Consider the following 16,464-nt stretch of genomic DNA (forward strand, 5'->3'; position numbering starts at 1 on the left):
AGTGGCATTGAACGGCCCTCACATACCAACATATAAAGTAACTAAAGTGGAATTCTTAAAAAGTCAGACACTTCATGTTTAGTGCACATTTTTGTTTATTTTTGTGAAACTCGAGCACTTGAAACTTGCATTTGATTTATTTATTGATTTATTCATTTGAAAAGTGTCTTACCTCTTTTTTTTTCACTGTGTTCAATGTCGTGTTTCACAAAAATAAACAAAAATGTGCACTAAATATGACGTGTCTGACTTTTTAAGAATTCCACTTTGGTTACGTTCTATGTTGGTGTTGTATGAGGGCCGTTCGATGCCGCTTGCGGTTTTAATTTTACATTTTTACATTTACTTCATTTTTTTTGTGATTTTATGGTTTTACTTTTATTTAACTTTATTAGAACTTAACTTTTATCAATGGGTCTAGATAGAATGAAGAAAAATTAAGCCTCTTATGACGTGATTAACAATTTAAAACGAAATATTATTTGTTTTCAAGTCCTCAAAATGGGACTCATGACTATTTTTACGCTTTTATACCCCTTTATAAACTTGTATAAACCTGTTTTTGTTTCTAAATGTGCTCTAACTCTGCCCCACAGCCTCTGAACCCTCGACAGGCCATGGTCAAGAGACTCTCTGTGGTCAACCTGGAGAACTTTAAGAGACAGTACGCCCGCCGCAGATGGAAGGTAACACAAAATAATCTAAAATAAAACAGTTTTCAATATGTTTTAAAGTTTATCTAAATGTATTAATGGTGATTGTCTCCTTCCAGCTGTCGTTCAGAATCGTAGCTCTGTGTAATCATTTAACACGCATCATGAAGAAAGGACCGAAGCTGATCGAGGACGAGGTGAGAACTCAGACAGAGATTTATTAAAACTCAAAAATGTGTCACGTGGAAACAGAGGGAGGACCCAAAATGCAGGACTGTATTTAATGACAAAACCAAAAAAAAATCCAAAACTCAAGAGTAAATTGCCATGACAAGAGACGAGAACACAGGGTATAAATGCACACACATGAATGAGACACAGATGAGACACATTAGGGCGGAGCAAACAATCAACAACAGAAAACAATCAGGAAATAAAACTCAGAACTACAAGCAGACAAAACAAATTTCAAAATAAAACACAAACTACAACCACAACAAAACCTGAACCATGACAAAATCATTTCCAGTCATGTCCAATTAAAACAGGTTTGGGCAATTATTTTTTCCACGAGGCCACATAAGAAACAGAAAATATTGTGGCGTTCAAAATGCTTAACTCAATTCTGCTTAATATTAATTGTATTTCTTTATAAAAAGCAGGCATGTCATTATTTTGACAAGCTGCTCAGACTTTTGAGAGTTTGTTATGACTAAACAATGAAAAAATGAAATTGCCGTACAAAAAATGTCATTTAAAAAACACCTCTAAAATAAAAACGATGCAGCTTTAGTTCAGGCATGAGGTAAAATGAAAAAATATGTTTATTTTGTGATTCCAAATGAGTTTAAATGGACCAGTCTGAGCCGTATGTGGCCCTGGAGCTGCACAATGTCCAAGTCTTGTTTAAAACTTTACAACGTCAATGTATAATTTTGTCACAGGCTTGTACAGGTGTCACACATTAAACAGCAGCAGTGTCCAAACTATGGCCCGCGGGCCCAATACGGTCTTCTCTCAGGCTGAAATGCTGATCTAGCCCCAAAAAATAGGCAAGGCAAGTTTATTTGTAGAGCAGAATTCGTACACAAAGTAATTCAAAGTGCTTTACAGAATAAGAAATACATTAAAATCACAATAAAAACAAATCAAAACATAAATAATTATAAAATAAAATGGATTCTAATGTCAGTACTTGTGACACACAAACACACGCTCAAATCACAACAGAAAATATGATTCTGTCCTGGAAAACAGTTTTTATGAGCGAGTGACGTTCGGCTGAGATAAATGATTTGAAAACAATATTTGCACAAAATTATCAAACTGTAAAACACGTGCAGTTGGTTTTTCCACAGCAGCAGAGCTCAAGAACAACAGTATTGAGACGCTGGAGGTGTTCTACATGTATGTGTATGGTGGAATGTTAAGCAGTTTGCCATGGTGACACAAGACACACATGATCAAACACTGACAAAAAATTTTTTTGGATTGTCTAAAAGTTATAACATAAAATAAAATAAAAATAAAATAATACAATAAAATTAAAATAATAATAATAATAATAATAATTGAACAATAAATAAATAAAATAAAACAATAAATAAAATAAAATAAATACATATATAAAATAATAATATAATAATAATAATTTAAATAAATAAATACAAATAAAAATAGATAAATAAATAAACAAACACAATAAAAATAAATAAATAAATAAATAATAAATAAATGAAATGGAATGAAATGAAATGAAATGGAATGAAATAAACTATGGATTTAAACAGCATTTTTTCAGGAGCCTGTGATCAGTCTGAGATTCATGGTTCTGTTTAGGAGATTGATTTTATTCCAGAGGGATTTGTTTACCTCTCGTAATTCAGAGTAGTTCAGATTAAAGTCTAACCCGAGTACCAGAGCTTCAGACAGAGCAGTGCCTACAGTTAACGTCACACCCCCAGAGAATGTGGCTCAGTTAAAGGAGGGCACAGTGTTCTCATGACCTCCTGAGATTCATTCGTTTGTGTCTTTTGTGGAGGACACTCAGTGAACCCGTCGATCTTTTAAGTCAATAGTTTCACTCAAACTCAAATTCACAGAGGCCAAAATTAAAAACTGGGACTAAGTCGTGACCCAAACTAAATATTTAATACATATTTATTTCTAGATATGTAATGATAAACCTTTTCTTATTAAAATAAATGTTTAATAATATTTTTTCTTAAACATTGAATCCAGAACAAGCAGAATATAAAATAATAACAAAATTTTAAATAAATAATGTCTCTTTGTGGCTGCACTGTGATTAAAAGAGACTTCATTAGAGAGGACATGTTACAAAATTATAAAAAAAAATAAAAAACCTAAATGCTAAATCTAATGTTAATTTACAACCAAATAGAAAATCGCAAAAAATATATATATTGAAATACAGTTTTAAAATTTTCTTCGAATCCCAGGAGGTTAAAATTAGAAATGTGAAAATCATGTTTGATATTTGACACAACACTGCATTTTTATTTTTATTCTTATTCTTATTTTTATTCTTATTCTTTTTTTTTTATTCTTATTTATATTTTTTAATTTTTATACTTATTTTTATTCTTATTTTTATTCTTACTTTTTTTATTCTTATTTTTATTCTTACTTTTATTATTTTTTTATACTTATTTTTTATACTTATTTTTATTCTTATTTTTATTCTTATTTATTTTTTTTTATTTTTTAGACTTATTTTTTATTTTTATTCTTATTTTTTATTTTTATTCTTATTTTTATTTTTATACTTATTTTTATTCTTATTCTTATTTTTTGTCTTATTTTTATTTTTATTCCTACTTTTAATTTTAATTTTTTTTATCCTTATTTTTATTCTTATTCTTATTTTTATTCTTATCTTTATTTAATTTTTTTTATTTTATACTTATTTTTAATTTTTTATACTTATTTTTATTCTTACTTTTATTTTTAAATTTTTATACTTATTTTTATTCTTATTTAAATTTTTAATTTTTTATACTTATTTTTATTCTTATTCTTATTTTTATTCTTTTTTTTATTTTTATTCTTATTTATATTTTTTAATTTTTATACTTATTTTTATTCTTACTTTTATTTTTAAATTTTTATACTTATTTTTATTCTTATTTTAATTTTTAAATTTTTTTATACTTATTTTTATTCTTATTTTTATTTTTATTCTTATTTTTATTTTTGTATTTGTAGTGTGCGCAGAGAGACTGTGAAAGTGACCAGGAGGAGGAGAGTGTGAAGAGGAAACCCAGGACCCGAAAGAGGAGCAGCACCTCCTGAGACCCGGCTCGTACGCCCCCGTCGTCGTCGTCGTCCCCCCCGCGGTCGCCATGGAGACTACGCACTTTCGTTACTCACTGTCTGGAGCCGGTGATTCAGTGCAAACATCCGGAGGCTCCTTCTGTCCCGGGTCTTGTTTACTTCAGGTCTATGGGCTGTGTTCAGTGACATGACGGACCTGGAGTTTTGTTTTGTTTCATTCTCACATGTTTAACGCACAAACCCTGTAGATTTAGGCTGAGTTCTTTTCCCATTTGGATCATTTTAGTCCAGGAATTGATGATCTTTACTGAACAAAATGTAAAAGAAGCTGTTAACTTGAAAACGACTTCTTCATCTCAAAGAGGAACGGAGCATTTTGAGCTTCGGAGATGAAGACGGACAAATAATAAAGATTTACTCAAACATGTGAATGAAACTAGTGAGGAAACACGATTAGTGACGTCAACTGAACCAGGACTAAACCAGGACTAAACCAGGTCTAAACCAGGACTAAACCAGGACTAAACCAGGTCTAAACCAGGTCTAAACCAGGACTGAACCAGGACTGAATCAGGACTGAATCAGAACTGAATCAGGACTATACCAGCTCTAAACCAGGATTAAACCAGGTCTAAACCAGGTCTAAACCAGGACTATACCAGGCTCTAAACCAGGATTAAACCAGGTCTAAACCAGGACTAAACCAGGACTAAACCAGGACTGAACCAGGACTGAATCAGAACTGAATCAGGACTATACCAGGTCCAAACCAGGTCTAAACCAGGACTAAACCAGGTCTAAACCAGGACTAAACCAGGTCTAAACCAGGACTAAACCAGGACTAAACCAGGACTAAACCAGGTCTAAACCAGGACTAAACCAGGTCTAAACCAGGACTAAACCAGGACTAAACCAGCACTAAACCAGGACTGAATCAGGACTATACCAGGTCTAAACCAGGACTAAACCAGGACTAAACCAGGTCTAAACCAGGACTAAACCAGATCCAAACCAGGTCTAAACCAGGACTAAACCAGATCCAAACCAGGTCTAAACCAGGTCTGAAGCAGGTCTAAAGCAGGACTAAATTAGGTCTAAACCAGGACTAAACCAGGTCTAAACCAGGTCTAAACCAGGTCTAAACCAGGTCTAAACCAGGTCTAAAACAGGTCTAAAACAGGACTAAATTAGGTCTAAACCAGGACTAAACCAGGACTAAACCAGGACTAAACCAGGTCTAAACCAGGACTAAACCAGGACTAAACCAGGTCTAAACCAGGACTAAACCAGGACTAAACCAGGACTAAACCAGGACTAAACCAGGACTAAATCAGGACTAAACAGGTCCAAACCAGGTCTAAGCCAGGACTAGAGTCAAAACAGTCAAAATAAAAATTAAATAAAAATTAAAACACCAATAAAAACGAGCGAGATAATACGAACATTTTAAGACCAGAATGACGAGTCTGACAGCAGCAGGTACAGACGGTTTTTCAATACAAAGTGAAATGGAGCCAGAAACGATGGAACCGGAAGCACAGCCATGAATTCGTGTAACATTCGTTCTTTTGAATTTCAATAAAGAACAAAAACGAATAAAATGGGGAAAAGTTTGTTTTATAATTTTTGTTTTATTATTCCATTTTAGTGTCAAACAAAAAAACTGATTTCAACCTCTTTTTCCAGTATTTAATTTAAAGTTTATTTCAAGTCTTGGTGCCTATTTTAAATTTTTTTTTATTTTTATTCTCTCCGATTTATTTGCCCGAAGTTCTGCTCCAGTTTCATGGACAAAAATGTCGTCTTTTTTTATAGCGACACGTTTACTTTTGCGTCTTAGAAAGTAATTGCTGAGCTCCAGGACGAGAAACGGGAAGCAGCGATAAACTTAGAGTAAAATAAAATAAAATAATAACACCAATTTCATTTTTATTTATTATTATTTGGAATAAACTTTAAATTAAATATTTTAAATAGAGGTCGAACATTTTTTGTTGTTGTTGTTTGACACTAAAACGGAAAAGTGAAATAAACTGTTTTCAAATTTTATTGTTTGTCGTTCTTAATTGAAATTCAAAAGGACGAATGATACGTGGACCCATGGGCGTGGTTCTGGCTCCATCTTCTCTGGCTCCATTTCACTTTATATTGAAAAACCGTCATCCTTTCTCCATCACTGCAGCTGCCAAACTCCACATTTTGGTCTTAAAATGTTCGTTTTACATGATCCTAATGTTTTTATTTCGCTATTTTATTTTAATGGTATAATGAAATAACAAACTGTTTTCCCATTTTATTGTTTTTGTTTTTAAACGACTGGTACACGGACCCCCATCCTCATATGTCCGTATAAATTTCTAGAAATGTCCTGAACACAGCCTGTTCTAGTGCGTGGAGACGTTCAAACCTGTTTCCTTTTGTACTTTGACGTTTTTTTAGTTTTTATTTTACATTTTCTTCTGGTTGGAGAGCAGATAGTGAATGTGAATTTTCGTTTAGTTTGAAAAATGAATCGTAGACGTATGTGCCAAACTGCAGAGATCTCTCCGGACCGGGACCAGGACCAGGACCAGGACCAGGACCAGGACCAGGACTGACCCTCTGCCCTTTCGTTTTCTCGACAGTTTTATATTGTAAAGTAATTAACATTTTCGAAATCGCATGTTTGTGGAGCATAAAAAGGCCCTTTGTGGACGCGAACTGGGAAGTCAGTGTTTGCACATCCACACAGCTTCCTCTTCCAACGGCAGCCTGACCGCACGAGCTCCTGCTGCCTCCAACTGCACAACAACAACAACACAACACGGCGAATGTTAAAGCTGCACTGTGGAACTTCATGGTTATGGGTCTGTTTCTCTGGATATGTTCCACAGTGGGACATTAAACAGCTTTATCTTATATTTATTTAATTAAAAGTGGTTTTAAAGCTCAAAAATGCCAAAAAAAACCAACAACATTCTGACTGTGAGTGGGGTCGCCTCTCCACAGATCTGACCTGTAACTAGTGTCGTAGTACTGGAGGCCGGTCTTGGTACCACTTTTTTACGGTCTTGGTCTCGTCTCAGACTCTCGGGCTTGTCTCAGTTTCGATGGTGCTTGGACTTGGTCTTGTCTCAGTTTCGATGGCGCTTGGACTCGGTCTTGTCTCAGTTTCGATGGCACTTGGACTCGGTCTTGTCTCAGTTTCGATGGCACTTGGACTTGGTCTTGTCTCAGTTTCGATGGCACTTGGACTCGGTCTTGTCTCAGTTTCGATGGCGCTTGGACTCGTCTTGTCTCAGTTTCGATGGCGCTTGGACTTGGTCTTGTCTCAGTTTCGATGGTACTTGGACTTGGTCTTGTCTCAGTTTCGATGGTACTTGGACTTGGTCTTGTCTCAGTTTCGATGGCACTTGGACTCGGTCTTGTCTCGGTTTCGATGGTGCTTGGACTTGGTCTTGTCTCAGTTTCGATGGCACTTGGACTCAGTCTTGTCTCGGTTTCGATGGTACTTGGACTTGGTCTTGTCTCAGTTTCGATGACGTTTGGACTTGGTCTTGTCTCACTTTTGACTCAGCGCCTGGTCTTGGTCTTGTCTCGGTTTCGATGGCGCTTAGACTCGGTCTTGTCTCGGCCTTGAAGGCGTTTGGTCTTGGTCTTGTCTTGAACTCGATGGTGCTTGGACTCGGTCTTGTTTTAGACTTGATGGTGTTTGGTCTTGGTCTTGTCTTGGACTCGATGGTGCTTGGACTCGGTCTTGTTTTAGACTTGATGGTGTTTGGTCTTGGTCTTGTTTTAGACTTGATGGTGTTTGGTCTTGGTCTTGTTTTAGACTTGATGGTGTTTGGTCTTGGTCTTGTCTTGACTTGGACTCGATGGCGCTTGGTCTTGGTCTTGTCTTGGACTCGATGGTGCTTGGACTCGGTCTTGTCTCGGCCTTGAAGGCGTTTGGTCTTGGTCTTGTCTTGGACTCGATGGCGCTTGGTCTTGGTCTTGTCTTGGACTCGATGGTGCTTGGTCTTGGTCTTGTCTTGGACTCGATGGTGCGTGGTCTTGGTCTTGTCTTGGACTCGATGGTGCTTGGACTCGGTCTTGTTTTAGACTTGATGGTGCTTGGTCTTGGTCTTGTTTTAGACTTGATGGTGGTTTGGTCTTGGTCTTGTTTTAGACTTGATGGTGTTTGGTCTTGGTCTTGTCTTGGACTCGATGGCGCGTGGTCTTGGTCTTGTCTTGGACTCGATGGTGCTTGGACTCGGTCTTGTCTCGGCCTTGAAGGCGTTTGGTCTTGGTCTTGTCTTGGACTCGATGGCGCTTGGTCTTGGTCTTGTCTTGGACTCGATGGCGCTTGGTCTTGGTCTTGTCTTGGACTCGATGGTGCGTGGTCTTGGTCTTGTCTTGGACTCGATGGCGCTTGGTCTTGGTCTTGTCTTGGACTCGATGGCGCGTGGTCTTGGTCTTGTCTTGGACTCGATGGTGCTTGGACTCGGTCTTGTTTTAGACTTGAAGGCGTTTGGTCTTGGTCTTGTCTTGGACTCGATGGTGCTTGGTCTTGGTCTTGTCTTGGACTTGATGGGCCGTGGTCTTGGTCTTGTCTTGGACTCGATGGCGCTTGGTCTTGGTCTTGTCTTGGACTCGATGGTGCTTGGACTCGGTCTTGTTTTAGACTTGAAGGCGTTTGGTCTTGGTCTTGTCTTGGACTCGATGGTGCTTGGACTCGGTCTTGTTTTAGACTTGAAGGCGTTTGGTCTTGGTCTTGTTTTGGACTCGATGGTGCGTGGTCTTGGTCTTGTCTTGGACTCGATGGTGCTTGGTCTTGGTCTTGTCTTGGACTCGATGGTGCTTGGTCTTGGTCTTGTCTTGGTCTCGATGGGCCGTGGTCTTGGTCTTGTCTCGGTCTCAGGGGCCATGTGGTCTCGGACTGGTCTTGGTCTCGATTAGTGCGGTCTTGACTACAACACTACTTGTAACTGTAACTTGGTCTCCATGACGATAGAAAGGTTTAAAGCCGGACTGTGAAACATTCCAGACAAAGCAATAACATTAAACATAAACTTAAAAACATGAAAATGCATCTTGTTTCTCTAAAAGCTGCATTGTGTAACTTTTCTCCATGGAGATGTTACTGCTTTGTCTGGAATGTTCAATCTTCATGGAGACCGAACCAGACCAAGTTACGAGTCAGATCTGTGGAGAGGCGACGCCGCTCACAGTCAGAATGTTTGTTTTTCTTGGTGTTTTTGAGCTTTAAAACCACCTGTGATTGAATAAAAGTAAAGTAGAGCTGTTTAAAGTCACACTGTGGAACATTCCAGGCAGAACAATGACGTATCCATAGAAAAAAAGAAGGTGTCATAATATGGAGGAAATATTCTTGTGCAGGACAGAAATCTGTGCATATTTGTCTGTGGTTGAGCATAAAATAAATATTGGTAAATTCTGGAATGAGTCCAGTCGTACATAAAATGTGTTGGGTGTATTTGGTTCAGTCCTGGTTTAGTCCTGGTTTAGACCTATTGGTTCAGTCCTGGTTTAGTCCTGGTTTAGTCCTCTTGGTTCAGTCCTGGTTTAGTCCTGGTTTAGTCCTGTTGGTTCAGTCCTGGTTTAGTCCTGGTTTAGTCCTCTTGGTTCAGTCTAGTTGGTTTAGTCCTGGTTTAGTCCTCTTGGTTCAGTCCTGGTTTAGTCCTGGTTTAGTCCTCTTGGTTCAGTCCCGGTTCAGTCCTGGTTAGACCTGTTTTAGTCTTGGTTCAGTCCTAGTTTAGTCCTGGTTGAGTCCTGGTTGAGTCCTGGTTTAGTCTTGGTTCAGTCCTAGTTTAGTCCTGGTTGAGTCCTGGTTTAGTCCTGGTTCAGTCCCGGTTCAGTCCTGGTTTAGTCCTGGTTTAGACCTATTGGTTCAGTCCTAGTTTAGTCCTGGTTGAGTCCTGGTTTAGTCTTGGTTTAGTCCCGGTTTAGTCCTGGTTTAGTCCTGGTTAGTCCTGGTTTAGTCCTGGTTAGTCCCGGTTCAGTCCTGGTTTAGTCCTGGTTTAGTCCTCTTGGTTCAGTCCTGGTTCAGTCCTAGTTTAGTCCTGGTTTAGTCCTGGTTTAGTCCTGGTTTAGTCTTGGTTTAGTCCCGGTTCAGTCCTGGTTTAGTCCTGGTTTAGTCCTGGTTTAGTCCTGTGAAGTCATGATGTATTTTTGACAGTCGAGTCGCGTCTGAGAATTCGTTTTTATACTGAAGAAAGCGTAAATCGTAAATTTTCATTTGGTGATTGTAATTCTTGATGCCATAACTTTTCAGTTTATATTCTGATGGATAAAATAAACACAGTATTTACTACAAATATTTATTTTATGCTCAACTACAGACAAATATGCAGACTAATATTTCTGAAATCTTTCGTACTCCATAATAAACCCTGAACCGAGAAGTTACACAGTTTAAACTTAAATACATGTGACTTTTTCAGTTTTTCTCAGCCGTATGTTTACAGCGAGCACAAGTTTCATTACGTCTCCTCCTCCAGTGACGAGAGTCTGGGTTTATTAAAGCTCGTTTTTACGCCGTTTCTGATCTGCTCTGGTGTTATTTCCTCTTCACAAACAGACCTGGAGCTGCGTTTTGTTTCGATCACGTATTTACACTTCTCCTTAAAGGTTGTATGGAGGATTTTTTTAAGGGAAGAGAAATACAGCGACAGTTCTTTTACAAATGTTGTGCATGCGAGTTTTTAGACCCTTCGTCCGCTTCACTCGCGCAATCGCTGGAAGGAATCTCCAAGAATCACCTCAGTTTGTCTTCGCTCCTTTTCCCCTTCTCTTCTTCTTTCAGCGACCTCAAGAACCGACTTTCTTTTGCGGCGAACTGGTCGTGGATTCTCGTCCGCCGTCGCAACAAACTTTGTGAGGAAGTGACAGTTTGAAAAAGCCTCTAAGAACCGCTGCATAAACCACGTGATCCCTGCATCCCGACGAGTCAATTACACTAGAAACGTAGGGAGTTTGATTGATGACCTGAACAGCCAATAGGTAAAGAGGCAGCCTCGTGTTCTATTGGCTTATGTTTATCTGGCCTCAACACGTCCACAGTTGATAAATTTTCATTCTTTTTTTTTTGGATCATCATAATTACAAGGCTGCTGCGTCTCTGTAATGGTATTTTAAACTTTCATTGACAATTTGAAACAAAAAAAAAAAATCCTCCATACAACCTTTAACACAGAAATTACTCAGAAAGTGTTTCGTTTTTTTGGACGATTTCAGCTCTGGAATCGTCAATTTCGACTGAACTACTGAAGGTAAAAGGAGCCGTTCATGACATCACGAGGTGGAACAGAGCGTTTTGAGTTTTGGAGATGTAGACAGACTAATAATAAAGAGTTACTCAAATATGAATGAAACAAAACACGAGTCCAGGTTTGTTTTTGAGGAGTTAACAACATTATAACGAGATTCAGTTTTGCGTGATATCGGAGCTTTAAAGTCGGTTAATTAAATGTTAGTTTTTATATTTATGTTGTAAATACTAATGCCAGATGTCTTACCTTATTTGTACTTCATAAAGTGAACAAAATGTGCCTTGTGGTTTGCACTCTGTGTATGAAATGTTATAAAATGTATAAAATAAATGTTTATTTGAATGGTCTGGATGTTTTTTTTTTTTTATTTCAGTGTTTGATGTTTAAAACGGCAAAAATCTGCTTTTTTGTTTCCTTTTTTTAAATTCATATTCTCTGTCAGAGGTGGGACCAAGTCTCAAGTCTATGACCTGAAGTCCGAGTCGAGTCCCAAGTCAAATACAAGCAAGTCCAAGTCGAGCCTCGAGTCATTGGCCCATAAGTCCAAGTCAAGTCCAAGTCGTCTGCTTTGAGCTTCAAGTCATTTCAAGTCAGGTCACTGAACCAGGAGAACTAAACCAGGACTATAACAGGATTAAACCAGGACTGAACCAGGATTAAACCAGGACTGAACCAGGACTAAACCAGGACTAAACCAGGACTGAACCAGGACTAAACCAGGACTGAACCAGGACTGAACCAGGACTGAACCAGGACTAAACCAGGACTGAACCAGGACTAAACCAGACTGAACCAGGATTAAACCAGGACTAACCAGGACTAAACCAGGACTAAACAGGACTAAACCAGACTGAACCAGGACTAAACCAGACTAAACAGGATTAAACCAGGACTGAACCAGGACTAAACCAGGACTAACCAGGACTAACCAGGACAGGACTAAACCAGGACTGAACCAGGACTAAACCAGGACTGAACCAGGACTGAACAGACTAAACCAGGACTGGACTAAACCAGACTAAACCAGGAACTAAACCAGGACTGAACCAGGACTGAACCAGGACTGAACCAGGAAACCAGGACTAACAGGACTACTAACCAGGACTGAACCAGGACTAAACCAGGACTGAACCAGGACTAAACCAGGACTGAACTAGGACTAAACCAGGACTAAACCAGGACTAAACTAGGACTAAACCAGGACTGAACCAGGACTAAACCAGGACTGAACTAGGACTAAACCAGGACTGAACCAGGACTAAACTAGGACTAAACCAGGACTGAACCAGGACTAAACCAGGACTAAACCAGGACTAAACCAGGACTGAACCAGGACTAAACTAGGACTAAACCAGGACTGAACTAGGACTAAACCAGGACTAAACCAGGACTAAACTAGGACTAAACCAGGACTGAACCAGGACTAAACCAGACTAAACTAGAACTAAACCAGGACTGAACCAGGACTAAACCAGGACTGAACCAGGACTAAACCAGGACTAAACCAGGACTGAACCAGGACTAAACCAGGACTAAACCAGGACTAAACTAGAACTAAACCAGGACTGAACTAGGACTAAACTAGGACTAAACCAGGACTGAACTAGGACTAAATTAGGACTAAATTTAGGACTGAACCAGGATTAAAATAGGACTAAAAGCTTAGATTGTTGCAATTTATTTGACTTTTAAGATAAATTGTACATAAAAAAAAGTATTTATTAGTTTTTATAGAGGATTAAAGTTGTAGAAATTTATTGAGTTATTTTTTTCCTAAATCCTTTTCCTTTTCCTTAAATGTCTTGACAAGATCTTAGTGTGAATATTTACGGTCAGAATAGAAAGAATTCAGATTTAAAAGTGCTTCTCAAGTCTGTTCATGTCACTGGCCTCAAGTCCGAGTCTAGTCCCAAATCCATTTTATCAAGTCAAGTCTCAAGTCCTAAAAATAGTGACTCAAGTCTAACTTGAGTCCAAGTCACGACTTGCAAGTCCCAGCCTCTGGTCTCTGTGATATAATAATCTTCATCAATCAGACACAAATATAAACAATAAAAATATTTAACAAAAATCACAACCACATAAAGAGAAAAAAGGAAATAAAAATAAATGTGACAGAAGTGTGTTTGTACATGTGTGTGTATTGTTTATGTTTATCTATTGTATTTTACTACTACTTACAGATACTACTTACCCGTGTCATGTGACCCGTGGTGTCATGTGACCCGTGGTGTCATGTGACCCGTGGTGTCATGTGACCCGTGGTGTCATGTGACCCGTGGTGTCATGTGACCCGTGGTGTCATGTGACCCGTGGTGTCATGTGACCCGTGGTGTCCGTGACCGAGTCCTGCACCAGGTCGAGTACCTGCGGGTAAATAACTGCTGAAATGTGCGGGTTTTAACATTCTGGAATTTTATGGGCAGGAGGGTTTTAATTACACACGAGTGGGCGACTAAACCAGGTCTAAACCAGGTCTAAACCAGGTCTAAACCAGGACTAAACCAGGACTAAATCAAGACTAAACCAGGTCTAAACCAAGTCTAAACCAGTTCTAAACCAGGACTAAACCAGGACTAAACCAGGTCTAAACCAAGTCTAAACCAGGTCTAAACCAAGTCTAAACCAGTTCTAAACCAGGACTAAACCAAGTCTAAACCAGGACTAAACCAGGACTAAACCAAGTCTAAACCAGGTCTAAATCAGGACTAAACCAGGTCTAAACCAGGACGAAATCAGGACGAAATCAGGTCTAAACCAGGATGAAATCAGGACTAAACCAGGTCTAAATCAGGACTAAACCAAGTCTAAACCAGGACGAAACCAGGACTAAACCAGGTCTAAACCAGGACTAAACCAGGACTAAACCAGGACTAAATCAAGACTAAACCAAGTGTAAACCAGGACGAAATCAGGACTAAACCAAGTCTAAACCAGGACGAAATCAAGACTAAATCAAGACTAAACCAAGTCTAAACCAGGATGAAATCAGGACTAAACCAGGTCTAAACCAGGTCTAAATCAGGACTAAACCAGGACTAAACCAGGACGAAACCAGGACTAAACCAGGACGAAATTAGGACTAAACCAGGACTAAATCAAGACTAAACCAGGTCTAAATCAGGACTAAACCAGGTCTAAACCAGGATGAAATCAGGACTAAACCAGATCTAAACCAGGACGAAATCAGGACTAAACCAGGACTAAATCAAGACTAAACCAGGTCTAAATCAGGACTAAACCAGGTCTAAACCAGGACGAAATCAAGACTAAACCAGGTCTAAATCAGGACTAAACCAGGTCTAAACCAGGATGAAATCAGGACTAAACCAGGTCTAAACCAGGACGAAATCAGGACTAAACCAGGACTAAATCAAGACTAAACCAGGTCTAAACCAGAACGAAATCAGGACTAAACCAGGTCTAAACCAGGTCTAAATCAGGACTAAACCAGGACGAAATTAGGACTAAACCAGGACTAAATCAAGACGAAATTAGGACTAAACCAGGTTTAAACCAGGTCTAAATTAGGACTAAACCAGGTCTAAACCAGGACGAAATTAGGACTAAACCAGGACTAAATCAAGACTAAACCAGGTCTAAACCAGGACAAAATCAGGACTAAACCAGGTCTAAACCAGGTCTAAATCAGGACTAAACCAGATTTAAACCACTACGAAATCAGGACTAAACCAGGTCTAAAAAAGGACTAATCTTGGACTTAAGAGAAAGAGAACCCCGAGCCTGTGGTGCAGGGTGTCCGCAGCGCGATCGGGCGACTTCTGTTCTTGGCTCTTTGGGGCGTGGAGTTCTGCGCCGGACCTTTCGCCTGCAGTCACCCGACGGTCTACTGGTTTAGTCCTGGTTTAGTCCTCTTTTAGTCCTGTTTTAATCCTTCTTTAGTCCTGGTTTAGTCCTGACCTGCCTGACCCGCGTACTGAAGAAAGCGTCACCGTTTCATTTCATTTGGTGATTGTAATTCTTCAAGTTTCAGTTCATATTCTGATGGATGCGTCAGTTAGAATTTGCTTTTAATCTGTGTGTGGTTTATCACGGGCACAGGCGGGTAACGGGCGGAATGTTAACGGGTTTAACTCTGATATAATCCAGAGTGCGGGTCTCCAAAAATGGACCCGTGCAGGACTCAGGTCCGTGATTCCAAAAGTTGTTTATACTTAAAATATATCACTCGTTTTTCCAGATCTTTAGCATTTTTTACAACAATTTTTAACAACATGAAGCTTGTCACTGCACACACCTGCACCATCTGAATTTGAGATCAGTCGGACGAGCGGGTCGAGAGTTACACGTGGAACAGACAAACAAACAAACCAACAGGACACACACACACACACAGACGTTCCTTGTATTAATAAATAGATTGTGTGTTTATTGTATATAAAACTGGTGTTCTTAAAGCTTAAAAAATAAAATATAAAACAATAATAATCACAGCCAAATAATAAGACACACTGTGAAAGAATTTCTGTGTTATTTTAAATATTATGAATCATTTAAAATCATAATCATTTGTGTGTGTGATTAAAGTTATCAACAATTGCGTTTTTGGGTTTTTCCATATGTTTATCATATGTCCTAGTACAAGAACTGCTGACTCATTAAACTAATCTACTGAGTCGCCCATGAGAAGACAGCTGAAGGGTTTGTTCCCTCATGTGGTTTGCATAAGTTTTTGGGAGAAAACTGACCAAATTGTTTATCACCTGGAGCCTGTGATCAAGTGTGAAATGGGAGGGTGGTTTAGCCTAAAGATTGTTAGTATGTGATCATTGTAACATAATGTACTGTACTGTATCTGTGAAATGACTGCAATAAAACCTGCTGTTGGGAGGAGAGGCTGCAGAGTAGAGAGGCTCAGCCAGTGGTATTGACGGCTCTGACAGCTCTTTCTCTCTCTCCTTGCGCAAGTATTACTTTTAACCGTCTCGTCTTAGGGTAAATTCCCTGACACACACTGTGACGGGTTCTGTTTCAGTGTAATGACGATGACGTAGTCAGAAGGATGTTTTGATTGTTTAGAAAGTGTCAACGTTCCCAAATAATAACGTTTGAAGAGTGTTATGTACAAAAAAGAGTGAAACAACCAAGAAAAGGTATTTACAATATATAAATACACCTGCAAATATATGCTTAAATCTGTAGCATGTTACATCCACGTGCAGGTGCAGGTCGAAACTGACTGAGGGAGAGTGGCTCTTTTATCCCCGTGACTCCTCCCCCGAGCCAATTAACTCCCAAAATGT

The 16,464-nt window shown here is 38.9% G+C and overlaps 1 protein-coding gene across 1 annotated transcript in view; it reads left to right on the plus strand.

Annotated features, from left to right (window-relative positions):
* Positions 1 to 4,565, plus strand: part of dapk2b (death-associated protein kinase 2b) — a 69,845-nt gene extending 65,280 nt beyond the window's left edge. The window contains exons 10-12 of the mRNA XM_055156030.1: positions 597 to 686; positions 773 to 850; positions 3,882 to 4,565. Coding sequence (XP_055012005.1) covers positions 597 to 686; positions 773 to 850; positions 3,882 to 3,968 — 255 coding nt within the window. The 3' untranslated portion in view covers positions 3,969 to 4,565. The remainder of the gene's footprint in view (positions 1 to 596; positions 687 to 772; positions 851 to 3,881) is intronic.
* The last annotated feature ends 11,899 nt before the right edge of the window (positions 4,566 to 16,464 follow it).

Source organism: Boleophthalmus pectinirostris, unplaced genomic scaffold, assembly GCF_026225935.1.
Source record: "Boleophthalmus pectinirostris isolate CB_2022bp ecotype Guang Dong unplaced genomic scaffold, ASM2622593v1 HiC_scaffold_2, whole genome shotgun sequence".
NCBI lineage: Eukaryota > Metazoa > Chordata > Actinopteri > Gobiiformes > Gobiidae > Boleophthalmus > Boleophthalmus pectinirostris.